Genomic DNA, 21,853 nt, shown 5'->3' on the forward strand with positions numbered 1-21,853 from the left:
CTCGTGCCATGCTCAACGAAAAAGACCTGCCAGATTATTATTGGGCTAAAGTAGTTGCTACAGTAGTCTACATAATGAATATGCCTCCCACTATAGCAATACACGGCATGACACTAGAGGAGAGGTATACTGGTAGGAAACCAGATATTTCTCATTTGAAAGTTTTTGGTTGCATTGCCTATGTTCATGTGCGAGATGAGTTGAGATCCAAGTGGAAAAGCTGAGAAGTGCATCTTTATTGGTTATTCTCTGTAGTAGAAAGGGTATAGATGCTATAACCCTTCTACTTGTAAGTTTACAGTAAGCTAAGATGTTGTTTTTTATGAGATGAGCAGCTAGTATAAACCAGTAAATGTGATTGATGATGTACATGCACAAAATGGTAATGCTACATAGAATTCACAGCAGTAATCACAAAATATTAGTGGACCAGTAGTGTCCTATAGTAGTGGTTCACATACTTCACCATGGATAGGCAGATTGAGATTAGGAGGATCTCCTCAAAGCAATGCAAATATCGGTATGCAAGTATCACCAAAAGGAAAAGAGAAAGTAGATTAGCGCATGTTTGATGTGGATGCAGGTCACTCTTATGTGGATGGTGAATCCAGTGGCTCAGAATAGAGCCTTGATGATGAGTTGGGTATTCCTTTTGTTGTTACACTTGAAGTAAGGAAGACAAGGGATGTTTTGAGAGCACCTAGTAGTGAGCCTATTTTGCATAGGTCTATCAGAGTTAAGTATCCTATGGATAGGCTGAAATATGATGGATTTACAGCCATTCAATATGCCTATATGGTCAAAGTGATACATGAACCAGAACCCACTTCTTTTGAGCAAGCCGTGGGAAAAGAAAAATGGGAGAAAGCCATGGATGAAGAAATGGATGCCTTGGAAGAAATGCTACATGAGAATTGGTGCCTTTGCCTAAAGACAAGAATGCAATTGGCTATAAGTGGGTTTATAAGGTGAAGCACAATGCAGATGGTTTTGTGAACAGATACAAGGCAAGATTAGTTGTGAAGGGGTATGCACAGACATATGGCATTGATTATGAAGAAACATTCAGTCGGATTGCAAGGATGGCAACTGTAAGAAACACCTATTTTATTAATTTTGGACTTTTTCTGTTGTCTTTAGATGAAGCCCAAAAATCCTTCCCAAATGAAAAGTTTACTTTGTGAAAATATCCTTCCCAAATCAAAATTTTACTTTCTGGAAATATTCTTCCCAAATCAAAAGTTCACTTTGTGGCACTATCATATTCACATAAAAATCTTGTTTTTTCAATCTATACTTTTGCATTAACATGCAAGAATTTGAAATAATCCTATTTTAGAAATTCTAGCTATTGTAAGAAAATAATACAACGTCTCTGCTCAATAGATAACAGGATCTCGTACGCAAGAGAGAAAACAAGATAGTATGGAGAATAAAAAATTTGATTACTGTAGAACTGATACAATAGATGGTGCTACCTCCCAACCATGCGCTCCTGTGAAAGAAGCTTCGATGGCATGCCAGAAATAGTAGAAGACAGAGGCTGGATGCTAAGGAATTAGGGTTGTTGTAGCCAGTGATGGAATGGGCTTCACGAGCTTGCTCTTATATAGCCACCAGTCATAGTCGGTTAGGCACAATTGGGTGGCCAACCCAGTTTGCCCAAAATGGTCGACTGGGGGTCGGTCCAAAAATAGGCCACCGACCATATGATAGAACTGGTGCGCAAAATAGAGCAACTGACCTACGGTCATTGGTTCAGCCCATAGCCATCCAAGATCATCTGAGGCTCCAAACGGGGCCCGCAACCCAAGAGTGGGCTGCCTTGAGAAATGCTCTGTCTACCCTCAGTGTGGTCAGTCAAGGGATGCCTTCCCACACTTGCATGTAACCTAGTTGGCGGTGTGCCAACTCTATCTGAAGTTGTCTAGCCATCAGGCCATACATGGCCCCCATATGGTGTCCAAACCAGGACCTACCGTATAACCGAGCTACTCAAATGCCTTCTCCTCATATGGGGGGCTTACAAGTAGAGTTAGCTGGTTCCCGCATAGCTACATGAGAGTGGAGCATTGATATCTAACACCCCCCTCAATGTCCACCTACAAGTGAACTTACTTTTTCGGCCCAATGCCAAGTCGATGAAGATGCCTCTTCATCAAGTCTCTTCCAAGAGCCTTTGTGAAGATGTCCACAGCATTCTCTGTAGTTGGATAGTACACCAAGTCGACCTCTCCATCCATGATCAGCTTGCATACAAAGTGATATTGAATCTCAATGTGTTTTGTGTGAGCGTGGAACACCGGGTTCTTTGCAATCACCATGCAACTCTGATTGTCACATGATAACTGTATAGGCTTGCACTACACCCATGTCCCCCAAAATCCTCCTCAACCACACTGCCTCGCAAGAAGCAAAGCATGCAGATTTGTACTCGGCCTCAGTAGAAGAAAGGGCAACTATGGGTTGCTTCTTGCTGACCCATGACACAACTCCAGATCCAAGTGAGAAACAGTACCCTGTCACTGATCTCCTGCTATCCATGTAACCTGCCCAATCTGAGTCACAGAATGCGGTCAAGATGTTGCCCTTGGTATAGGTGATGCCATAATCAAGTGTGCCTTTGATGTATTTCAGCACCTGCATCCCTGCCCTCCAATGGTTCTCCCAGGGCTTATTGGAAAACTTGCTTAGTACACCAGTTGCAAAACTGATGTCCGGCCGTGTGTTGCATAGGTAGATCAAGCTGCCTAGAAGCCTTCTGTACTTCACTTTGTCCACCAGTGGTGATGAATCCTCGTTTGAGAGCTTCACGTCAACCTCCATAGGGGTACCAACTGTCTTGCACTCAGCCATGCCAAATGCCTTTAGTATCTCTCCAGCATACGTCAGCTGTGAAATGAAGATCTATTATGGCTCCTGCTAAACTTCAATCCCCAAACAAAAATGCATCAGTCCGAGGTCTGTCATTTTAAACTCTCTTCCTAGCAAATGCTTCGTCTGCGAGATCTTCTCTTGATGGTTCCCTATTATGACAAGGTCATCCACATAAAGGACCACGATCATACACCTACCTCCTTCTCTGAAGATATACAAATTTGCATTAGATGGGCTCCTCCTGAACTCGTTTTGTAGAAAGTAGGCATCAATTCACTGGTACCATGATCGTGGGGCCTGTTTCAGCCCGTAAAGTGCCTTCTTCAATTTGCAGACTTTACCTTCTGAACCAGGGATCTCAAAACCTAGTGGTTGTTCCATGTATACCTCCTCCTTGAGATCTCCATTCAGAAAGGTGGATTTCACATCCATCTGAAACATGGGCCAACTTCCCTAGGTAGCTAAAGCCAAAACACTGTGAATTGTGGTTAGTCGAGCTGTGGGAGCAAAAGTATCTTGACAATCAAAACCATGTACATGTGCAAATCCTTTTGCCATGAGCTGAGCCTTGTACTTATCCAACGTGCCGTCGGACTTGTACTTGGTCTTGTACACCCACTTGGTTCCGATTACCTTGCGTTTTGGTGGTCGATCACAAGGTCCCAAGTGTTGTTCTTCATTATGGAGCCATACTCCGATTGCATAGCCTCCATCCACCTATCATCACACTGTGCCTGTTTAAGACACTTGGGTTTATCAGCACGGATCACTTCTGTCATTAAAGCATAGTTGACCAAGTGTTCCTGTGCCCTTCTTTGCTCCTCTAATCTCTTGGCCCGGCGGTTTTCGGATGGTTCCTCCTCAATGGTTGGAGGTTCTCTACCGTCCAAAAGCTGCTTTACCCACTTCGGGAATGGCCGTTGCCATTGTGGTTCTATAGGCTCTTCTTCATCTTCTTTGTCTTGAATCCTTCCAAGCACCATTGGGGGAGTTCGGTCTGCTGTTGGTGGCAGTACTTGATGGATATCCTGGTCCTGGTTGTCTGGGAAGGAAGCATCCTCCTCTAATTGATGCGGTTAATCTGAGAAGACCACATCACGACTTACAATTATCTTCTTGGTAATAGGGTTATAGAGATGGTAACCCTTCACCTCTTCACTGTAGCCCAAGAAAATACACTTCCGGCTCTTTGGCTCCCATTTGGTCCTGGTAGCATCATGGACATGCACAAAATAGACACATCCAAAAACTTTGAAATGTGCAGCTGAAGGTTTCTTACCAGAAAAGGCCTGCAGTGGAGTCATCCCGTTCACAGCCTTCATGTAGCTACGATTGAGAATGTAAACTATAGTGTTAAATGCTTAAGCCCAGAAAGTCTTTGGCAAACCTTTCCCTTTCATCATACTCCGGCCCATTTCACAGATGACACGCATCTTGCGTTCTGCTACTCCAATTTGCTGTGATGTATGTGGCGGGGGTTTCTGCCTCTTGATTTTGTGACTTTTGCAGTAACTTTTGAATTCAATCGATGTGAACTCTCCACCTCTGTCTGATCTCAGCTTCTTCACCTTCCTCCTCGATTCTTTGTCGACCATTACATGCCATTCCTTGAACCTACTGAAAGCCTCGTCTTTCGTCTTTAGGAAGTATATCCATATCCTTCTACTGTAGTCATCGATCAGTGTCATGAAGTAGAAGGAACCACCCAAAGCTTCTGTCTCCATCTTTCCACAGAGGTCCATGTGAACGAGCTCTAGAGGAGCCTTTGCCCTGCTGGCCTCTTTAGGAAAGGGCTGCCAATGCTGCTTTCCCATCATGCAAGCTTCACATACATTAGGTAGATCTGAAATTTCTGGTAGGTCTACAATCATTCCACTTTTATGCATCTCCTTCAAAGAACTAAGGTTTAGATGACCAAACCTCTCATGCCACAGCTTAGTGTTCTTCACATCCACTCGAGCATTGAAAGCTAAGAGTTCATAAATGTTGTTGCGTGGTGTACCTTTACCAACGACCTTCCCTTGAAGATCCGAGATCTGTGCACCATTCTCATCGAATTGAACTTTGAGGTCCTGATCCATGATCGTGGAAATGGACAACAAGTTCCTCTTGATATCTGGCACATAAAGAACATCGAACAACTATTTTACAACTCCATTTGACTTGAGAGCAATCGTACCTTTTCCTTTTGTTGGACATTTTGCATCATTGCCAACTGCTACCATGATGTCATTCCCTACCGGTTGTAGAGAGATATATCAATCCTTCCAACTGGTCATGTGGCGCGATGCACCATTGTCAATGATCCACGGTTCATCCGTAGGTACATGAACTGTCTCCGTGCAAATCTCCTCAATTGTGACGAACAACTCTATTGGTATTGCCTGTGCGTTGTTGCTGGACTCTTTCTTTACTCCGTTCTTCTCATCTGCAATCTTCTTTTGGCAGTCATTCTGCTTGTGCCCTGCCTTGTTGCAATAGAAGCACTTAATCTTCTTCTTTCTCTTTTTATCATAAAAAAAAGATGGGTTACCAGAGTCCTTACCCTTACCTTTCTTTGATTTGGTCTAGAAAGCCGAATCTTCTTCAGTCCTCGTCTTTTGACGCATCTCCTCCTCCAGAAGCATCGCACTGAAATCCTCAAAGTTGAGGGGTGGATTTGTATTTTGCATATTCAGCACCGTATTAAGACCGTCGTACTTTGCCGTATGCACCTTCGTGCTAGATTCTCGCTAGTGATGGTGATGCCAATTGCAGTCATCTGATCATGCAGATTCTTCACCCTGGTGATGAACTTCTCTGCTGCTTTAGACTCAGACAATTTTTGGTTCACGAGTTGATTCTCCAGATTCTGAATCCGCGTCTGATTCGTGGCCTTGTACTAATTTTTCAAGACCGTCCATGCCTCCTCTGCTATGGTGACATGTTGAATGAATGCCATGACGGAATCACTAACACTACAGACAATAGAACACATCGCATCTGCATTTCTTCTTGTCCACGTGAGAATCTCATCCGCAGTTGGTACTATCTATTGTCCTGCATTGGTTGGATTTGGACTCGGAACCGGCCTCACATCCACCCTAGTAGCAGTGTCCCAAAGCTCATATGCACTTAAAAGGGTCTTTATCTTGAACTTCCAGAGAGGATAGTTAGAGCCTTCCAACTTTTTGATTTTGCCAAACGGTGGGATTCGCAGTCTTATGGGCTGGGCCATCTCTCACAATCTGCTTGCAAACAGAAACACACTACCAAATTTTCTTGCTAGAGTCCAAGCTCTGATACCATGTAAGAAAATAATACAATGTCAGTACTGGCTCAAGAGATAATAGGATCTCATACACAAGAGAGGAAACAAGATAGTATGGAGAATAAAAAATTTGATTACTATAGAACTGATACAATAGATGGCGTTGCCTCCTAACCGTGTGCTCTTGTGAAAGAAGCTTCGATGGCATGCTGGAAATAGTAGAAGACGGAGGCTGGATGCCAAGGAATCAAGGTTGCTGTAGCCAGTGATGAAATGGGCTTCACGAGCTTGCTCTTATATAGCCACCAGTCATAGTCGGTTAGGCTCAATTGGGTGGTCAACCCAGTCCACCCAAAATAGTCGACCGGGGGTCGGTGCCAAAATAGGCCACTGACCATGCGATAGAGCCGGTGCGCAAAACAAAGCAATCGACCTATGGTCATCGGTTCGGCCCACAGCCATTCGAGATCATCTGAGGCTCCAAACAGGCCCCACAACCTGAGATTGGGCTACCCCGAGAAATGCTCCATCTACCCTCAGTGCGGTCAGCCAAGGGATGCCTTCCCGCACTTGCATGTAGCCTAGTTGGCGGTGTGCCAACTCTATCTGAAGCCGTCCAGCCATCAGGCCATACATGGCCCCCATCTGGTGTCCAGATGAGGACCTGTCGGATAACCGAGCTACTCAAATGCCTTCTCCTCATATGGGCGGCTTACAAGTAGAGTTAGCTGGTTTTTGCGTAGTTACACAAGAGTGGAGCATTGATATCTATCAGCTATGCCTAAGTTATTTGTTAATTTAATTGTTTTTGATATTTTTCCTTGATGTGATAAATTTATAAATCCATGAAAGGAGACTTAAATATTTCATGTAAATAACATTGTCACTCACAATATGCATAAAATTTTTAAAACTTTTAATAAATAGAAAAAAGACATGATGCCATAAGACCCAAGTTTTGTATTGAACCAAAGAATTATAATAGCAAGTATAGCTATCATTATATGTTTACATTGAGAGACGTTGCTCTTAGTTGGAGTCTTTGTATAAAATGATATAGATTGAACATATGTTTACAATTTAAATTGTTCTTCTTAAAGAGCCTCAATTCGTGCCATCTGCATAATTTGACTCCCCATTGTCTTATTGCTCAATGTGACAGTCCCTTGCCAGGTGCCATCTGCATTAACTCCCTATTGTCATGCCAAGCCTTGCCCCTTGGGTGCATTGACTCCCCATTGTCTTATTGCTCAATGTGACAGTCCCTTGCCAGGTGCCATCTACATTAACTCCCTATTGTCTTACCAAGCCTTGACCCTTGGGTGACATCCAGTGCATATTTTGACTCTCATTTGACATAGGAGGTGATGACTCAATATAGTTGCACCTACTAGTCTAATAATATATAATTATAATTGTCAATTGGCTTCGTGCCTAGTACCCAAATAAAATCCTTCAATGGACTTCAATACAAAGCTTTAATCATGGACATTCTTTATTTGCGATGTCTCCTTCTACTTCCTCCATGGCGAGCATCCTTAAAAATTTGTGTATATGCAAAATACTTTGTTGTGGTATTTTTATTTTTCCTTCTACCTCATATCCCATGCGCTTCTTTGATTTCTTTGCCCTTGAATGCCAAGACACTATGATTGTCTCCGTCGAAACTTGTGAGACCGCTTCATCATTTGGGATCCTCTCCTTCATTATACAATTAGTATACAATGTGTTGTTATCCATATTCTCCTTGCTGCCCTTTGGCTCATACCATACCGCTGTAAATGTTGTAGCTCTCCCTTGATCATCTCTTTGCACATCAACTACTTTTGCAACCCAAAACTTCACATTCTCATATTCATCATCCGATGGCTGAACCACAACAAAACAATCGATCTCTATATCTACTTGTGGCATAAACTCTCTCTTCTTTGGTCCACAATATGGACATGGGAGTAATGATACAAATTCATTTTCAAAGACTGGAGCTGGGCGCAAATCGTTATGAACATTTGGCCAAAATATATTGCATTCTTCCTTGACATCCTTTGAGCCTCGCATTCTCTCAAGGTCCTCTATTAATTTTTGTCTTGTTAATTACAGTGGTAGTGTGTTCTCTCCAAGTAGGCTTCGAATCAGGATATCTTCGGAGCATTTCCTCTTTGTATGTAATAAATGCTTTTAATCCTTCTATTTCACAGTTAGACCTCTCATTAAATTCTTGTATAGGAGCCCATGTTGGATACCTTTCCTTGCTGGCAATTGAAGTTAAGAGATTGTAAGGTTCTTCAGGTTCCCATTTTGTATCACGAGAATATTGTTGCCATTGCATTATGGGTTTTTCATCTTTAAAAAAACAACGAAAGTAGTGTGGATTGGTATGACCTGTCAATGCATCACCACCCGCCGTTTGTATGAAAGGTAGAATGAAGCTCTTCCAATCATACATTCTTTCGAGCCTCTCACATACTGTACTTTCCTTATGACCACCAACTTGCCTGCCACATCTTCTTACCAAGTCATCTATTATCTCCACATCCTTGCATTTAAGCTCTCTTGAGACTGTGCTAAAAACCTGATCGATATCCTCATGTGTATGCCCAACATACAAAAATCCACATTCGACCTCATTGAAGATTCGATTGAGCAACTAGCATGGAGAAAAATGCAAACATGAGTACATTCTTATTTTCTTGCCAGCAATTATAAGCTTGTATTCAGAAAGTCGGTGGTAGGTGACCTTTTTCTGCATGTACATTGCGAATTGCCTTCATAATAGATGTTACAACTTGATTGCTATCATGTAGATGCAAGGAATCAATCCATACATCTACAAAGAACTTAATTCCATGCACTAACACTCCACATAGATGTGTCTTTAGAAAGTGCTTTCCTTGTAATTTAGGTGGAGTGGCAACAAAACGAGGCAATGCTGTTGTATTCTGATCCATGCCATCTACAATAAGGCACATGTAGTCATCGGGATGCGAAATAGCTTGCTCCTTCCAAAATGCATATTTTTGTCTGGAATGTTGAACAAGGTCATGATGAGATTTTCGGTTTTTTTTGTATAATTCCCTTTGATTTGGACATGTTGCACTCTCAATCACTCCTTTAAATCATCATAGACATTGCACTTTGACATTTTTTGCCTCTTTGGGATTTTAACATATCCAAAGTTCTTCTTCCAAAGAGTATACAAAGTATGAGAAGAAGCCATGGCATCCCCTCTTTGCCTTTGCTTTTCTACAATAGAGTCAAATACTTCGAGCTTTGTCAAGCCCATTGGAAGGTGCATTTCAATGATCGCATCACCGTTAGGGAGTTTGGTAGATATATGGGGTTGAGGTAAAGCATTTTCATGTATGAAGTCTTGCAAAATTGTTGCTGCCCTGACAGTTGAGATTCTTGATTTGGACCTTCCTCTATTATTGTGAATGCTAAATTTGTTGTCTCCCTTTGCCTTGGTGACTAAATCCCAATATGTACCATGGGATAATCCAATAATATTGCGATATGCCTTATTGCAAATCTTTTTTCCATTTACGAGAGGTTTTACCTTTTGTCTTGAACTTAGCCTTTTATTGTCATTTTGAAGAAAGCAAGAGAGACTTGTGAGAAGGTATTCATTTCTTTCGCTTCCTCTTCTTTGCCACACGTGTCCTCTACATTCCCTGATGTCTGCAAGATCAATGAAGTGCATACATCTTCGCTTGCAACATAGATATCACAATGCATTTAACATGTTCTCCTCCTTCATTACTCTCTTCCTCTTTGGTTGCTTTTGTGGATCTACTTGGATTCACTTTCTCTTCATGCATATGTATGACTGTTTTTGTTCCTCATGCACGTTGTTATCTGTATTTATGCACTTCTTCTCCTCACATTTGTTTGTAACCAAGCATCCATGATTGGTCGTTGCATCCTTGGCCATATCACAATCAAAGTTAAATACTGAATAATCCTCTGTTGATCTCATCCTCGTTTTTAACATACTCTTAGAACCATTCAATGAATTTAATATTCTATGAGAGTATTGAGAACCTTGAAACTCTTCCACTCCTGAGAGAACATCGCTCATTGGGACATCTTGCATGGCTTTCACAAATCCACAAGGTTGATTGACACCAGGTTTGTTAATATGCATGAACTCATCCACACTTGACAAGACATCGCTATTGAAACCTTTGCCCTTCTCACTGTGCAAGAATTCATCCACCCCAGATAAGGCTTCGCTTCTAAAATCATTTTGTTTCTCAGAACCAATGAACTCATCCACTCCAGATAAGATGTCACTTCTATAATTGAGTACATTGAAATCATCCGTGTTTGAAGTGATACAGCCTGGCACATGGGCACACTTTTTAGGTCCTTTGATATTGTAGTATACCTTGTCTTTATCATTGAAAACCACGTGCCTCTTTCTCATGTTTAAAAATTGCATGCTCCATCTCATATTCTTGCCTACCTCATGTAGGGATCACATAAGGATGTTATGTTATCAATCATACCATCATCAGTGACTTCTAGAATCCTCATCTATGCAAATGATCATTGCTCCACTTATTCAAATCCAATACTTCACCTTCTGCTACAGTCTTATTTGCAAATGATCTCATTTGTAAAATGTCCCCTATAGTAAAATCCAAGGTGGTGCACTTTGTATTCTTGATAATGTCTGTTGCATAAGTCTCGTCTTTGTCCCATGCTATAAATGATTTGTTGGATGTATTGTAGGGCATAACATCTCCAAGTGTTTCCATATCTCCACATTTATGCTTTAGCTTAACATGTGCACTAAGAATCTTTGATACAGTAACTGCCACCTTATCTTCGCCAAGTCTTCGAAAGTGGCAAACTGAATTGGGATCACTTATAGGATCCCGTAGGATAGAATAGATGCATCTTGCAAGAGGCATGAGAGCACAATGAAAGAAAGATGGTAGATCTCTGTTATGATTGTGAGAGAGAGGACTCTCTCTTATAGAAAGGGGGAGAAGGTAATACCTTCCCTACATAGTGGCAATCAGCCCCTACATCAGTGGGAATCAATCCCTACATCAATGGGATTGCCTTTGTCTTACATCATCACTTAGGTCACACACTAGACACATCATAGCACTTGATGTGCCTTTACAACACACACAAACACACATGTGACTCCCCTAGATGCACACATGCACCATAGAGCAAGACCTTGATCATACTTACCCCAACAAACCCCCCCTCAAGGGGTTGCCTCTTGTAGTGTCAAGGATACATCTAGTCTCATAGTTTCTCATGCCATCTCATGGTGGTCAAGGATTAATCTATGGATAGGATCTCATGCTAGCAAGGGTTCCCAAGGATGTGAGGTTCACAAAAATGGGATAGTCATATCACATGGCCTACATCATATGGTGACTAGAGGTGATTTACATAACATATTCTTTTTGGAGTACTACTCCAGGTAGAGAACCTCAAAATTTGACCAAGTGATGATAAACAAAAAAGACAAAGTGCCTAAAAAGCATAGTCTTCATCATGTGGAGACTCATCAAATGAAAGTAGATTGGTAGTTTTTGACTTTGTAGCTTCCTTTTTGGCTTTACAATACTTTTCATGGTGATTGTTTTTGCCACAATGTTTGCATGGATTGATCTTGAAGCAATCTTTTGAGAGGTGATTAGTCTTCCCACAATGTTTGCAAGGTGAAAACTTGCCCTTCTGAATTTTTATGGCATAGGCTGTGTCATTGCCTCTCTGGTAGGCTGTGTCATTGCCTCTTCGAAGTTCCATGCACCTTTCTTCTTCTTGAAGAGCAGTAATAAGACCTTCAAGAGTAGGATTAGGAAGATTTTTCAGAGTGGTAACAACATGATCATAATCTTCAGGCATACTTTTGAGCAATATTGCCATTGCATCATCTGTAGTGATTGGTGATAGAAGTAAGTTGAGTCATGAGACTCCACATGTAATTGACATCGGCAGCCAAGGGAGTGCCATTAGCCATCTTCAATTCAAAGAAAGCAATTTTAAGTGACAATTTTGAGATGTGAGAGCTAGCACCAAAAATAATGTCAAGCTTCTGCCAAGCTTCAGAAGGAGATTCTAAATCAGAGATATGATGGATATAGACATCTCCTAAGCCAAGAGCAATGATGCCATAGGCTTTCTCCTCTCTAGCAGGATCTCTTGTTGAGCGTGTCAGAGCTGAGGATTCTCCAGCATTAGAGGCTATTGAAGAAGAAGTTGAAGCAGGTTTTGTTGGGATATCTCAAGGTGTATGCCTCAGGCACACCTTGGTTTCTATGTGTGAGTGCTAGAGGCACAGTTAGGTGCCCATAAGCACAGTTAGGTGGTGGTAAGCCACATAGGATGATTTAGAGAATCTAGGAGCAGATTGAGGAGATGATTGTGGAGCTCTGGAGTCATCAGTGATGTCAATGAGCATGTAAGAGGTGCCTACATAAGGACCTCACTCTTCTTCATTCTATATGCAAGTATTCTGAGTTTGTGTTCACTCTATGCTTTCCTTTCAGTTTACCAACATGGTATAAGAGCGATTCTATTCTCCTTGAGCTCGATGTCATTCTTCTCGTGGCTCTCTCCCTCTTCTTTCTCTTGCCAAGTCTGTAGTCTTTGGTCTTGCAACACTCTTTGACATAAGCTTACTTGGAGTCAGCGGATGGGTTTCTTCCATTTGCAACAAGAACAACCTCTAATTTCTATAGCTTGAAGGCCGCCGTAGAAGATTTGCATATAGTTGAACGTCACAGAAGATGCTAGGAGAGGTTCTATACACCGGTTGCTGATGTGAGAGACTCATGTTTTGTAGTTAGCTTTCCAGCTATACTGATTTTGATATGGAAAGGTTGCAATGCTGTTCACAGTATTCTATTCACAGCTAGGCCTTCACATCTTGAATCCACTCCGCGGACAATCGCTTGCCGGCACTCTTTTTGTGCACGTTCAATATCTTGACGTGCACGCTGAGACCAAAACAAAGGACAATGTATTTGTTCAACTACTTTGTTCCATCCAGTATCGTATTATTTGCCAAAATGCTGATGATGCTTTCTACGAGCTTCAAAATCCAAAAGAACAAATTCAGGCATATGTGTTTGATGTTGTCAGAGCCTGTGTACCGAAAATGAATTTAGATGATCTCTTTGAGCAAAAGGGTGAAGTTGCTAAAGCTGTCTCAGAAGAGCTTGAGAAGGTGATGGGTGCATACGGTTACAGCATAGAACAGACTTTGATAGTTGATATCATACCAGATGCTGCAGTCAGGTGGGCTATGAATGAAATCAATGCCGCTCAAAGGTTACGAGTGGCATCTGAGTATAAAGGAGACTCTGAGAAGATTCTCCAAGTAAAACGGGCAGAAGGTGAAGCAGAGTACAAGTATCTACTTGGTATGGGTGTCACACAGCAGCGCCAAACTATAATGGATGGTCTTCGAGAAAGTGTTCTTACTTTTTCTAGTGGTGTCTATGGTACAACTTCCGAAGACGTAATGGACATGGTGATGCTCACACAACCCATAGTTGACACCAATGTTTCTTTGCAGAGCCAAAAAGGAAGCAACTTCAAAGACAGAAAATGCCAATCTACTTTCAGTTGATGTGCCTCCACAAGATGAGGCATCCTTTGAAGATTATGCTTTTTAAATCATCTCTATGTATGCTCCAGATCTCTCTTTTTATGTTGAGTCAAGGTACTCGGCCTAGATAGTCCTCCAAAATGAATGAAATAAACTATTGTATTTTGTGTGTTTTGTAAACACCTCTGGTCATCTTATGATGTAGGCCATGTGTATGTGTTTTGCTCCATGGTACCTCCTGCAGACATTGTGGGCATGTACATGCAGGGGAGATAACCATTGGAAGGTCTTTTGTATCCCTTTTGTTTACCTTACACCCATGGGAACCCTTGCTAGCTTGAGATCCTAGCCATTGATAGATCCATGACCACCATGAGATGGCATGAGACACCTTGTGCTAGCTATATCCTTGACATAGCCTGAGACATTCCCTTGAGGGGAGGTTTGTTGGGATATCTCAAGGTGTATGCCTCAGGCACACCTTGGTTTCTATGTGTGAGTGCTAGAGGCACAGTTAGGTGCCCATAAGCATAGTTAGGTGGTGGTAAGCCACATAGGATGATTGAGAGAATCTAGGAGCAGATTGAGGAGATGATTGTGGAGCTCTGAAGTCATCAGTGATGTCAGTGAGCATGTAAGAGGTGCCTACATAAGGACCTCACTCTTCTTCATTCTATATGCAAGTATTCTGAGTTTGTGTTGACTGTATGCTTGCCTTTCAATTTACCAACAGGTTTGACAAGACCCTAGAGGTTTTCCCTCATCAATGCAAACTTAATCTTCATCTGCCATGTGTGAAAGCCTTTACCATTGAACTTATCCATATTCAAGATGGTAGCCATGAGAGGGTCTAACCCAAAATGGGTAGTGTCTACTCTCTTACAAGGCTAGAAAGAGTTGAAGAGCTTCAAAATACAAGCATTTAGAGTAGCAAAGACTTGTAACCAAATTCATAATAGAAAACATAATGGAAATGATGCTTCCACTTGCATGCTTCATAGAGGTGGCTAAATGAAAGTATTCTAGCAAAATTCAGGTGTAGCAACTTAAAGCAAAGCTGTAGCCATAGTTTTATTGAAGCTATTCGACACTTTAAAACATCAAAAATGCTAAAGTAGCATCTAATGTAGCATCAAACTCACAACCTTGTCAAAACTATCCAAAACAGAGACTAGAAATTGGAGGGTGCAATTCTCACAGGTCATAGCTCTATTCAAGTGGATTTTCATGCAGGAAGAAAGGCCTCCTACTAAAGAAGAGCTACTAGCAAGGAGGGGCGCAATCTTGCACCAGGTCGCCATAGCCAGCTTGAGAAGACAGACTGGTTTTTCATCATTTTCTCCTCCATCTCTTGTCCAAATGAGCTCAGATTTTAGCAGCAGCTTGCCCTCAGTGTCATCCAGCATGAACTCAGAGGAATTTATAGATAGGTAAGTATAGAGGCGGCATTGCATGAAATTTTGTCAGAGAGTATGAGTGTTGGCATTGCACGTATAGTCAAAATTTCTTTGATTGCTTGCAGTTGGAAGTTTGCCCATATGTGAGGAGTTTGTAGCTCAAAGGGTTTGGGCAATGGTCATTAGTAGACAGAGAATAGAGCTCTCAAAGATTTTGGGAAGAAGAAGGAAAATGGAGAAGATGAGAAACTAGTAGTTTATGCTAGAGATAGCATCTAATGCTAGGCTAGGCTAGATCTAGAACCTAAAACTGTGATACCATTTGTAGGATCCCGTAGGATAGAATAGATGCATCTTGCAATAGGTGTGAGAGCCCAATGAAAGAAAGATGGTAGATCTCTATTATGATTGTGAGAGAGAGGACTCTCTCTTATAGAAAGGGGGAGAAGTAATACCTTACCTACATAGTGGCAATCAGCCCCTACATCAGTGGGAATCAATCCCTACATCAGTGGGATTGCCTTTGTCTTACATCATCACTTAGGTCACACACTAGACACATCATAGCACTTGATGTGCCTTCACAACACACACAAATACACATGTGACTCCCCTAGATGCACACATGCACCATAGAGCAAGCCCTTGATCATACTTACCCCAACATCACTATCATGGATTGTAGCAAATGCAACTACTTCTCTTTTGCTACATAAAATCACATCCATCTGTGGAACAAAATCTATAGCCATCTCCTTTGTGAGAGTCCTTCGCAAGCAAGCTGCAGCAGCAACAATTACATAAATATTGGTCTCTTTTTAATAATCTACTCATTTATTATAATTTTTAATTAGTACTTAATTTATTAGTGGGAGAAGTTATCCGATCAAGTACTCATTAGATGGACATGCCACTTTGCATGCAACTCAATAACACCTACATTGAGGTGCTGCAAAGTATTGTGCCCATCGGCTATGCTTTGCATGGTATATCACGCATTAAACACCATTTGTGCCTCAGTGTCATACACAACCATTAAAAACATGGTCCTAGGTGTGTTATTCAAACAAGTACTTATCGGATGGGGGCTCCACTTTGCACGCAAGTCAAGTTCAACTAGGTTGAGGTGTGTGTAAAGTATTGTGACCATCAAATATGCGTTGCATGGTCGATCACGCATTATACACCGTTTTTCCCCTAGTGATATGCACATCTGTACACGCCCTTAGGTGTGTTATACAACCAAGTACTTATCATATGGGTGTGACTCTTTGCAAACAAGTTTATACCACCTAGTTTGAGGTACAAGTAAAGTGTTTTGCCCATCGGATATGCATTGCATGGTCAATTGAGCTTTAAATACCGTTTTTGCCTTAGTGTCAAGCACATTCGTTTAAAAACTTAGGTGTGTTATCTGATCAAGTACGTATTGGATGGACACGCCATTTTGTATGCAACTCAATAACACCTAGGTTGAGGTGCATGTAAAGTATTGTGCCCATCGGATATGCTTTGCATGGTATATCATGCATTAAACACCATTTGTGCCTCAATGTCATGCACAACCATAAAAAAATATGCTTTTAGGTGTCTTATCCAACCAAGTGCTTATCAAATGGTGTAGTACTTTGCATTTAAGTCAATACCACCACTTTTGAGGCTCATGAAAGTATTGCGCCCATTGGATATGCTTTGCATGGTCGAGGGAGAATTAAATACCGTTTTTGCCTTAGTGTCATGCACAACCATTAAAAAACACGGTCCTAGAAGAGTTATTCGAACAAGTGCTTATCGAATTGGGGCACCTCTTTGCACACAAATCAATACTACCTAGGTTGAGGTGTGCAAAAAGTATTATGCCCATCGGATATGATTTACATTGTCAATCATGCATTATACAACATTTTCATCCTTGTGATATGCACTACCGTCAACAAACACGCTCCTAGGTGTGTTATCCGAACAAGTACTTATGGTATGGGAGCATCACTTTGCATGAAACTCAAAACCACATAGGTTGAGGCATATGCAAACTATTTTTTCCATTAGATATGCTTTACATAGGCAATCACACATTATACACTGTTTTTGCCTTAGTGTCATGCATAATTGTAAAACACAAGGTCCTAGATGTGTTATTTGAACAAGTACTTATGGGATGGGCATGCCACTTTGCATGTAAGTCAATTCCACTTATTTTAAGGTGTGTGCAAAGTATTTTTCTAATCAAATATGCTTTGCATTGTCGATCAAGCATATAACACTGTTTTTGCCTTAGTGTCATGCACAACCATAAAAAAACACGGTCCTAGGTGTGTTATTCAAACAAGTACTTCTCAGATGGGAGCTCCACTTTGCACCCAAGTCCGTTTCAACTAGGTTGAGGTACGTGCAAAGTATTGTGACCATCAAATATGCTATGCATCATGGTCGATCATGCATTATACACTGTTTTCTCCCTAATGATATGCACATCCTTAAAAAAACACGCCCTTAGGTGTGTTATCTGACCAAGTGCTTATCAGATGGGTGTGCCTCTTTGGAAACAAGTTAATACCACCTAGTTTGAGGTGTAGGAGAAGTGTTGTGCCCATCGGATATGCTTTGAATGGTCGATCGAGCATTAAATACCATTTTTGCCTTATTATCATGCACATCCGTAAAAAAACACACTGCTAGGTATGTTATTCGATCAAGTACTTATGGGATGGCCACACCACTTTGCATGTAAGTCAATTCCACCTAGTTTAAAGTGTGTTCAAAGTATTGTGCCCATCAAATATGCTTTGCATTGTGGATCAAGCATAAAATGCCGTTTTTGCCTTAGTGTCATGCACAACCATAAAAAAACAAGATGTGTTGTTCAAACAAGTACTTCTTAGATGGGAGCTCCACTTTGCATGTAAGTCCATTTCAACTAGGTTGAGGTGCACGCAAAGTATTGTGACCATTGGATATGCTTTGCATGGTTGATCATGCATTATACAATGTTTTTCCTATAGTGATATGCACATCCGCAAAAAAACACACCCTTAGGTCTGTTATCTGACCAAGTACTTATCGAATGGGTGTGCCTCTTTGAAAACATGCCAGTACCACCTAGGTTAAGCCGTAGGAAAAGTATTGTGCCCATCGGATATGCTTTTCATGGTCAATCGAGCATTAAATACCATTTTTGCCTTAGTGTCATGCACATCGGTTAAAAAACACGCTGCTAGGTATGTTATCCGATCAAGTAATTATGGGATGGGAATGGCACTTTGCATGTAAGTCAATTCCACCTAGTTTAAGGTGTGTGCAAAGTGTTATGCCCATTGGATATGCTTTGCATTGTCGATCAAGCATAAAACACCATTTTTGCCTTAGTGTAATGCACAACCATAAAAAAACACTGTCCTAGGTGTGTTATTCAGACAAGTACTTATCGGATGGGGGCTCCACTTTTCACGAAAGTCTTTTTCAACTAGATTGAGGTGTGTGCAAAGTATTGTTACCATCACATATGCTTTGCATGGTCGATCACGCATTATACACCGTTTTTTCTGTAGTGATATGCACATCCACAAAAAAACACGCCCTTAGGTGTGTTATCTGACCAAGTACATATCGGATGGGTGTGCCTCTTTGAAAACATGTCAATAACACCTAGGTTAAGGCATCGGAAAAGTATTGTGTCCATCGGATATGCTTTGCATGGTTAATCGAGCATTAAATACCATTTTTGCCTTAGTGTCATGCACATCCGTAAAAAAACACGCTGCTAGGTATGTTATCTGATCAAGTACTTATGGGATGGGCATGCCACTTTGCATGTAAGTCAACTACAACTATTTAAGGTGTGTGAAAAGTGTTATGCCCATCGGATATGCTTTATATTGTCGATCAAGCATAAAACACCATTTTTGCTCTAGTGTAATGCACAACCATAAAAAAACACGGTCCTAGGTGTGTTATTCAATCAAGTACTTATCGGATGGGGGCTCCACTTTGCACGTAAGTCTGTTTCAACTAGGTTGAGGTACATGAAAAGTATTGTGACCATTGGATATGCTTCGCATGGTCGATCACGCATTATACACCATTTTTCCTATAGTGATATGCACATCCGTAAAAAAACACGCCCTTAAGAGTGTTATCTGACCAAGTACTTATCAGATGGGTGTGCCTGTTTTAAAACATGTCAATACCACCTGGTTTGAGGCATAGGAAAAGTATTGTGCCCATCAGATATCCTTTGCATTGTCGATCGAGCATTGAATACCATTTTTGCGCTAGTGTCATGCACATACGTAAAAAAACACACTGCTAGGTATGTTATCCGATCAAGTACTTATGGGATGGGTACGCCACTTTGCATGTAAGTTAATTCCACCTAGTTGAAGGTGTGTGCAAAGTATTGTACCCATCGGATATGCTTTACATTGTCGATCAAGCATAAAACACTGTTTTTGCCTTAGTGTCATGCGCAACCATAAAAAAACACGGTCCTAGGTGTGTTATTCAAACAAGTACTTCTCAGATGGGGGCTCCACTTTACATGCAAGTCCATTTCAACTAGGTTAAGTTGCGTGCAAAGTATTGTGACCATCGGATATGCTTTGCATGGTCGATCACGCATTATCCACCGTTTTCCCGTACTGATATGCACATCCGTAAAAAAATACACCCTTAGTTATGTTATCTGACCAAGTACTTATCAGATGGGTGTGCCTCTTTGAAAACATTTCAATACCACCTAGGTTGAGGCATAGGAAAAGTATTTTGCCCATCACATATGCTTTGCATGGCCGATCGAGCATTAAATGCCATTTTTGCCTTAGTGTCATGCACATATGTAAAAAAACACTTTGCTAGGTATGTTATGCGATCAAATACATATGGGATGGAAATGCCACTTTGCATGTAAGTCAATTCCACCTAGTTTAAGGTTATGCAAAGTGTTATGCCCATCAGATATGCTTTGCATTGTCAATCAAGCATAAAACGCCGTTTTTGCCTTAGTGTAATGCACAACCATAAAAAACACGGTCCTAGGTGTGTTATTCAAACAAGTACTTATCGGATGGGGGCTCCACTTTGCATGCAAGTCTGTTTCAATTAGATTGAGGTGCATGCAAATTATTGTTACCATCGGATATGCTTTGCATGGTCGATCACGCATTATACACCGTTTTTCCTATAGTGATATGCACATTCGTAAAAAAACACGCCCTTAGGTGTGTTATCTGACCAAGTACTTATTGGATGGGTGTGCCATTTTGAAAACATGTGAATACCATGTAGGTTAAGGTGTAGGAAAAGTATTGTGCCCATCGGATATGCTTTGCATGGTCGATCGAGCATTAAATACCATTTTTGCCTTAGTGTCATGCACATTCGTAAAGAAACACGATGCTAGGTATGTTATCCAATCAAGTACTTATGAGATGGGCATGCCACTTTGAATGTAAGTCAATTACACCTAGTTTAAGGTGTGTGCAAAGTGTTATGCCCATCGTATATGATTTACATTGCCGATCATGCATAAAACACCATTTTTGCTCTAGTGTAATGCACAACCATAAAAAAACACGGTCCTAGGTGTGTTATTCAAACAAGTACTTATCGGATGGAGGCTCCACCTTGCATGCAAGTCTCTTTAGACTCGGTTGAGATGTGTGCAAAGTATTGTGACCATTGGATATGCTTTGCATGGTTGATCACACATTATACACCATTTTTCATGTAGTGATATGCACATCTACAAAAAAATATGCCCGTATGTGTGTTATCTGACTAGGTACTTATCGGATGGGTGTGCTTGTTTGGAAACATGTTAATACCACCTAGTTGAGGCATAGGAAAAGTATTGTGCCCATCAGATATGCTTTGCATGGTCAATCGAGCATTAAATACCATTTTCGCCTTAGTGTCATGCACATCCGTAAAAAAACACGCTGCTAGATATGTTATCTGATCAAGTACTTATGGGATGGGCACCACTTTGCATTTAAGTCAATTCCACTTAGTTTAAGGTGTGTGCAAAGTATTGTACCCATCGGATATGCTTTGCATTGTCGATCAAGCATAAAACACCGTTTTTGCCTTAGTGTCATGCACAACCATAAAAAAACACGGCCCTAGGTGTGTTATTCAAAGAAGTACTTCTCAGATGGGGGATCCACTTTGCATGCAAGTATGTTTCAACTAGGTTGAGAAGTGTGCAAAGTATTGTGACCATCGGATATGCTTTGCATGGTCGATCACGCATTATCCACCATTTTTCCCGTAGTGATATTCACATCTGCAAAAAAATATGCCCTTAGGTATGTTATCCGACCAAGCACTTATTGGATGGGTGTCCCTCTTTGAACACATTTCAATACAACCTAGGTTGAGGCATAGGAAAAATATTATGCCCATCGGATATGCTTTGCATGGTCGATCGAGCATTAAATACCATTTTTGCCTTAGTGTCATGCACATCTGTAAAAAAACACGTTGCTAGGTATGTTATTCGATCAAGTACTTATGGGATGGGAATGCCACTTTGCATGTAAATCAATTCAACCTACTTTAAGGTGTGTGCAAAGTGTTTTGCCCATCAGATACGCTTTGCATTATCGATCAAGCATAAATCACCGTTTTTGCCTTAGTGTAATGCACAACCATAAAAAAACACAGTCCTAGGTGTGTTATTCAAACAAGTACTTATCGGAAGGGGTCTCCACTTTGCACCCAAGTCTATTTCAACTATATTGAGGTGCG

The 21,853-nt window shown here is 41.1% G+C and overlaps 1 protein-coding gene across 1 annotated transcript in view; it reads left to right on the forward strand.

Annotated features, from left to right (window-relative positions):
* The first annotated feature begins 12,983 nt into the window (after window positions 1–12,983).
* Window positions 12,984–21,853, forward strand: part of LOC147904011 (uncharacterized) — an 81,418-nt gene continuing 72,548 nt past the window's right edge. Inside the window, exon 1 of the mRNA XM_087372371.1 lies at window positions 12,984–13,664. Within this exon, the coding sequence (XP_087228497.1) occupies window positions 12,984–13,664 (681 nt within the window). The remainder of the gene's footprint in view (window positions 13,665–21,853) is intronic.

Source organism: Dipteris shenzhenensis, chromosome 3 (assembly GCF_047967505.1).
Source record: "Dipteris shenzhenensis isolate YYH24624 ecotype China chromosome 3, Dip_SZ_1.0, whole genome shotgun sequence".
Classification (NCBI taxonomy): Eukaryota; Viridiplantae; Streptophyta; class Polypodiopsida; order Gleicheniales; family Dipteridaceae; genus Dipteris; species Dipteris shenzhenensis.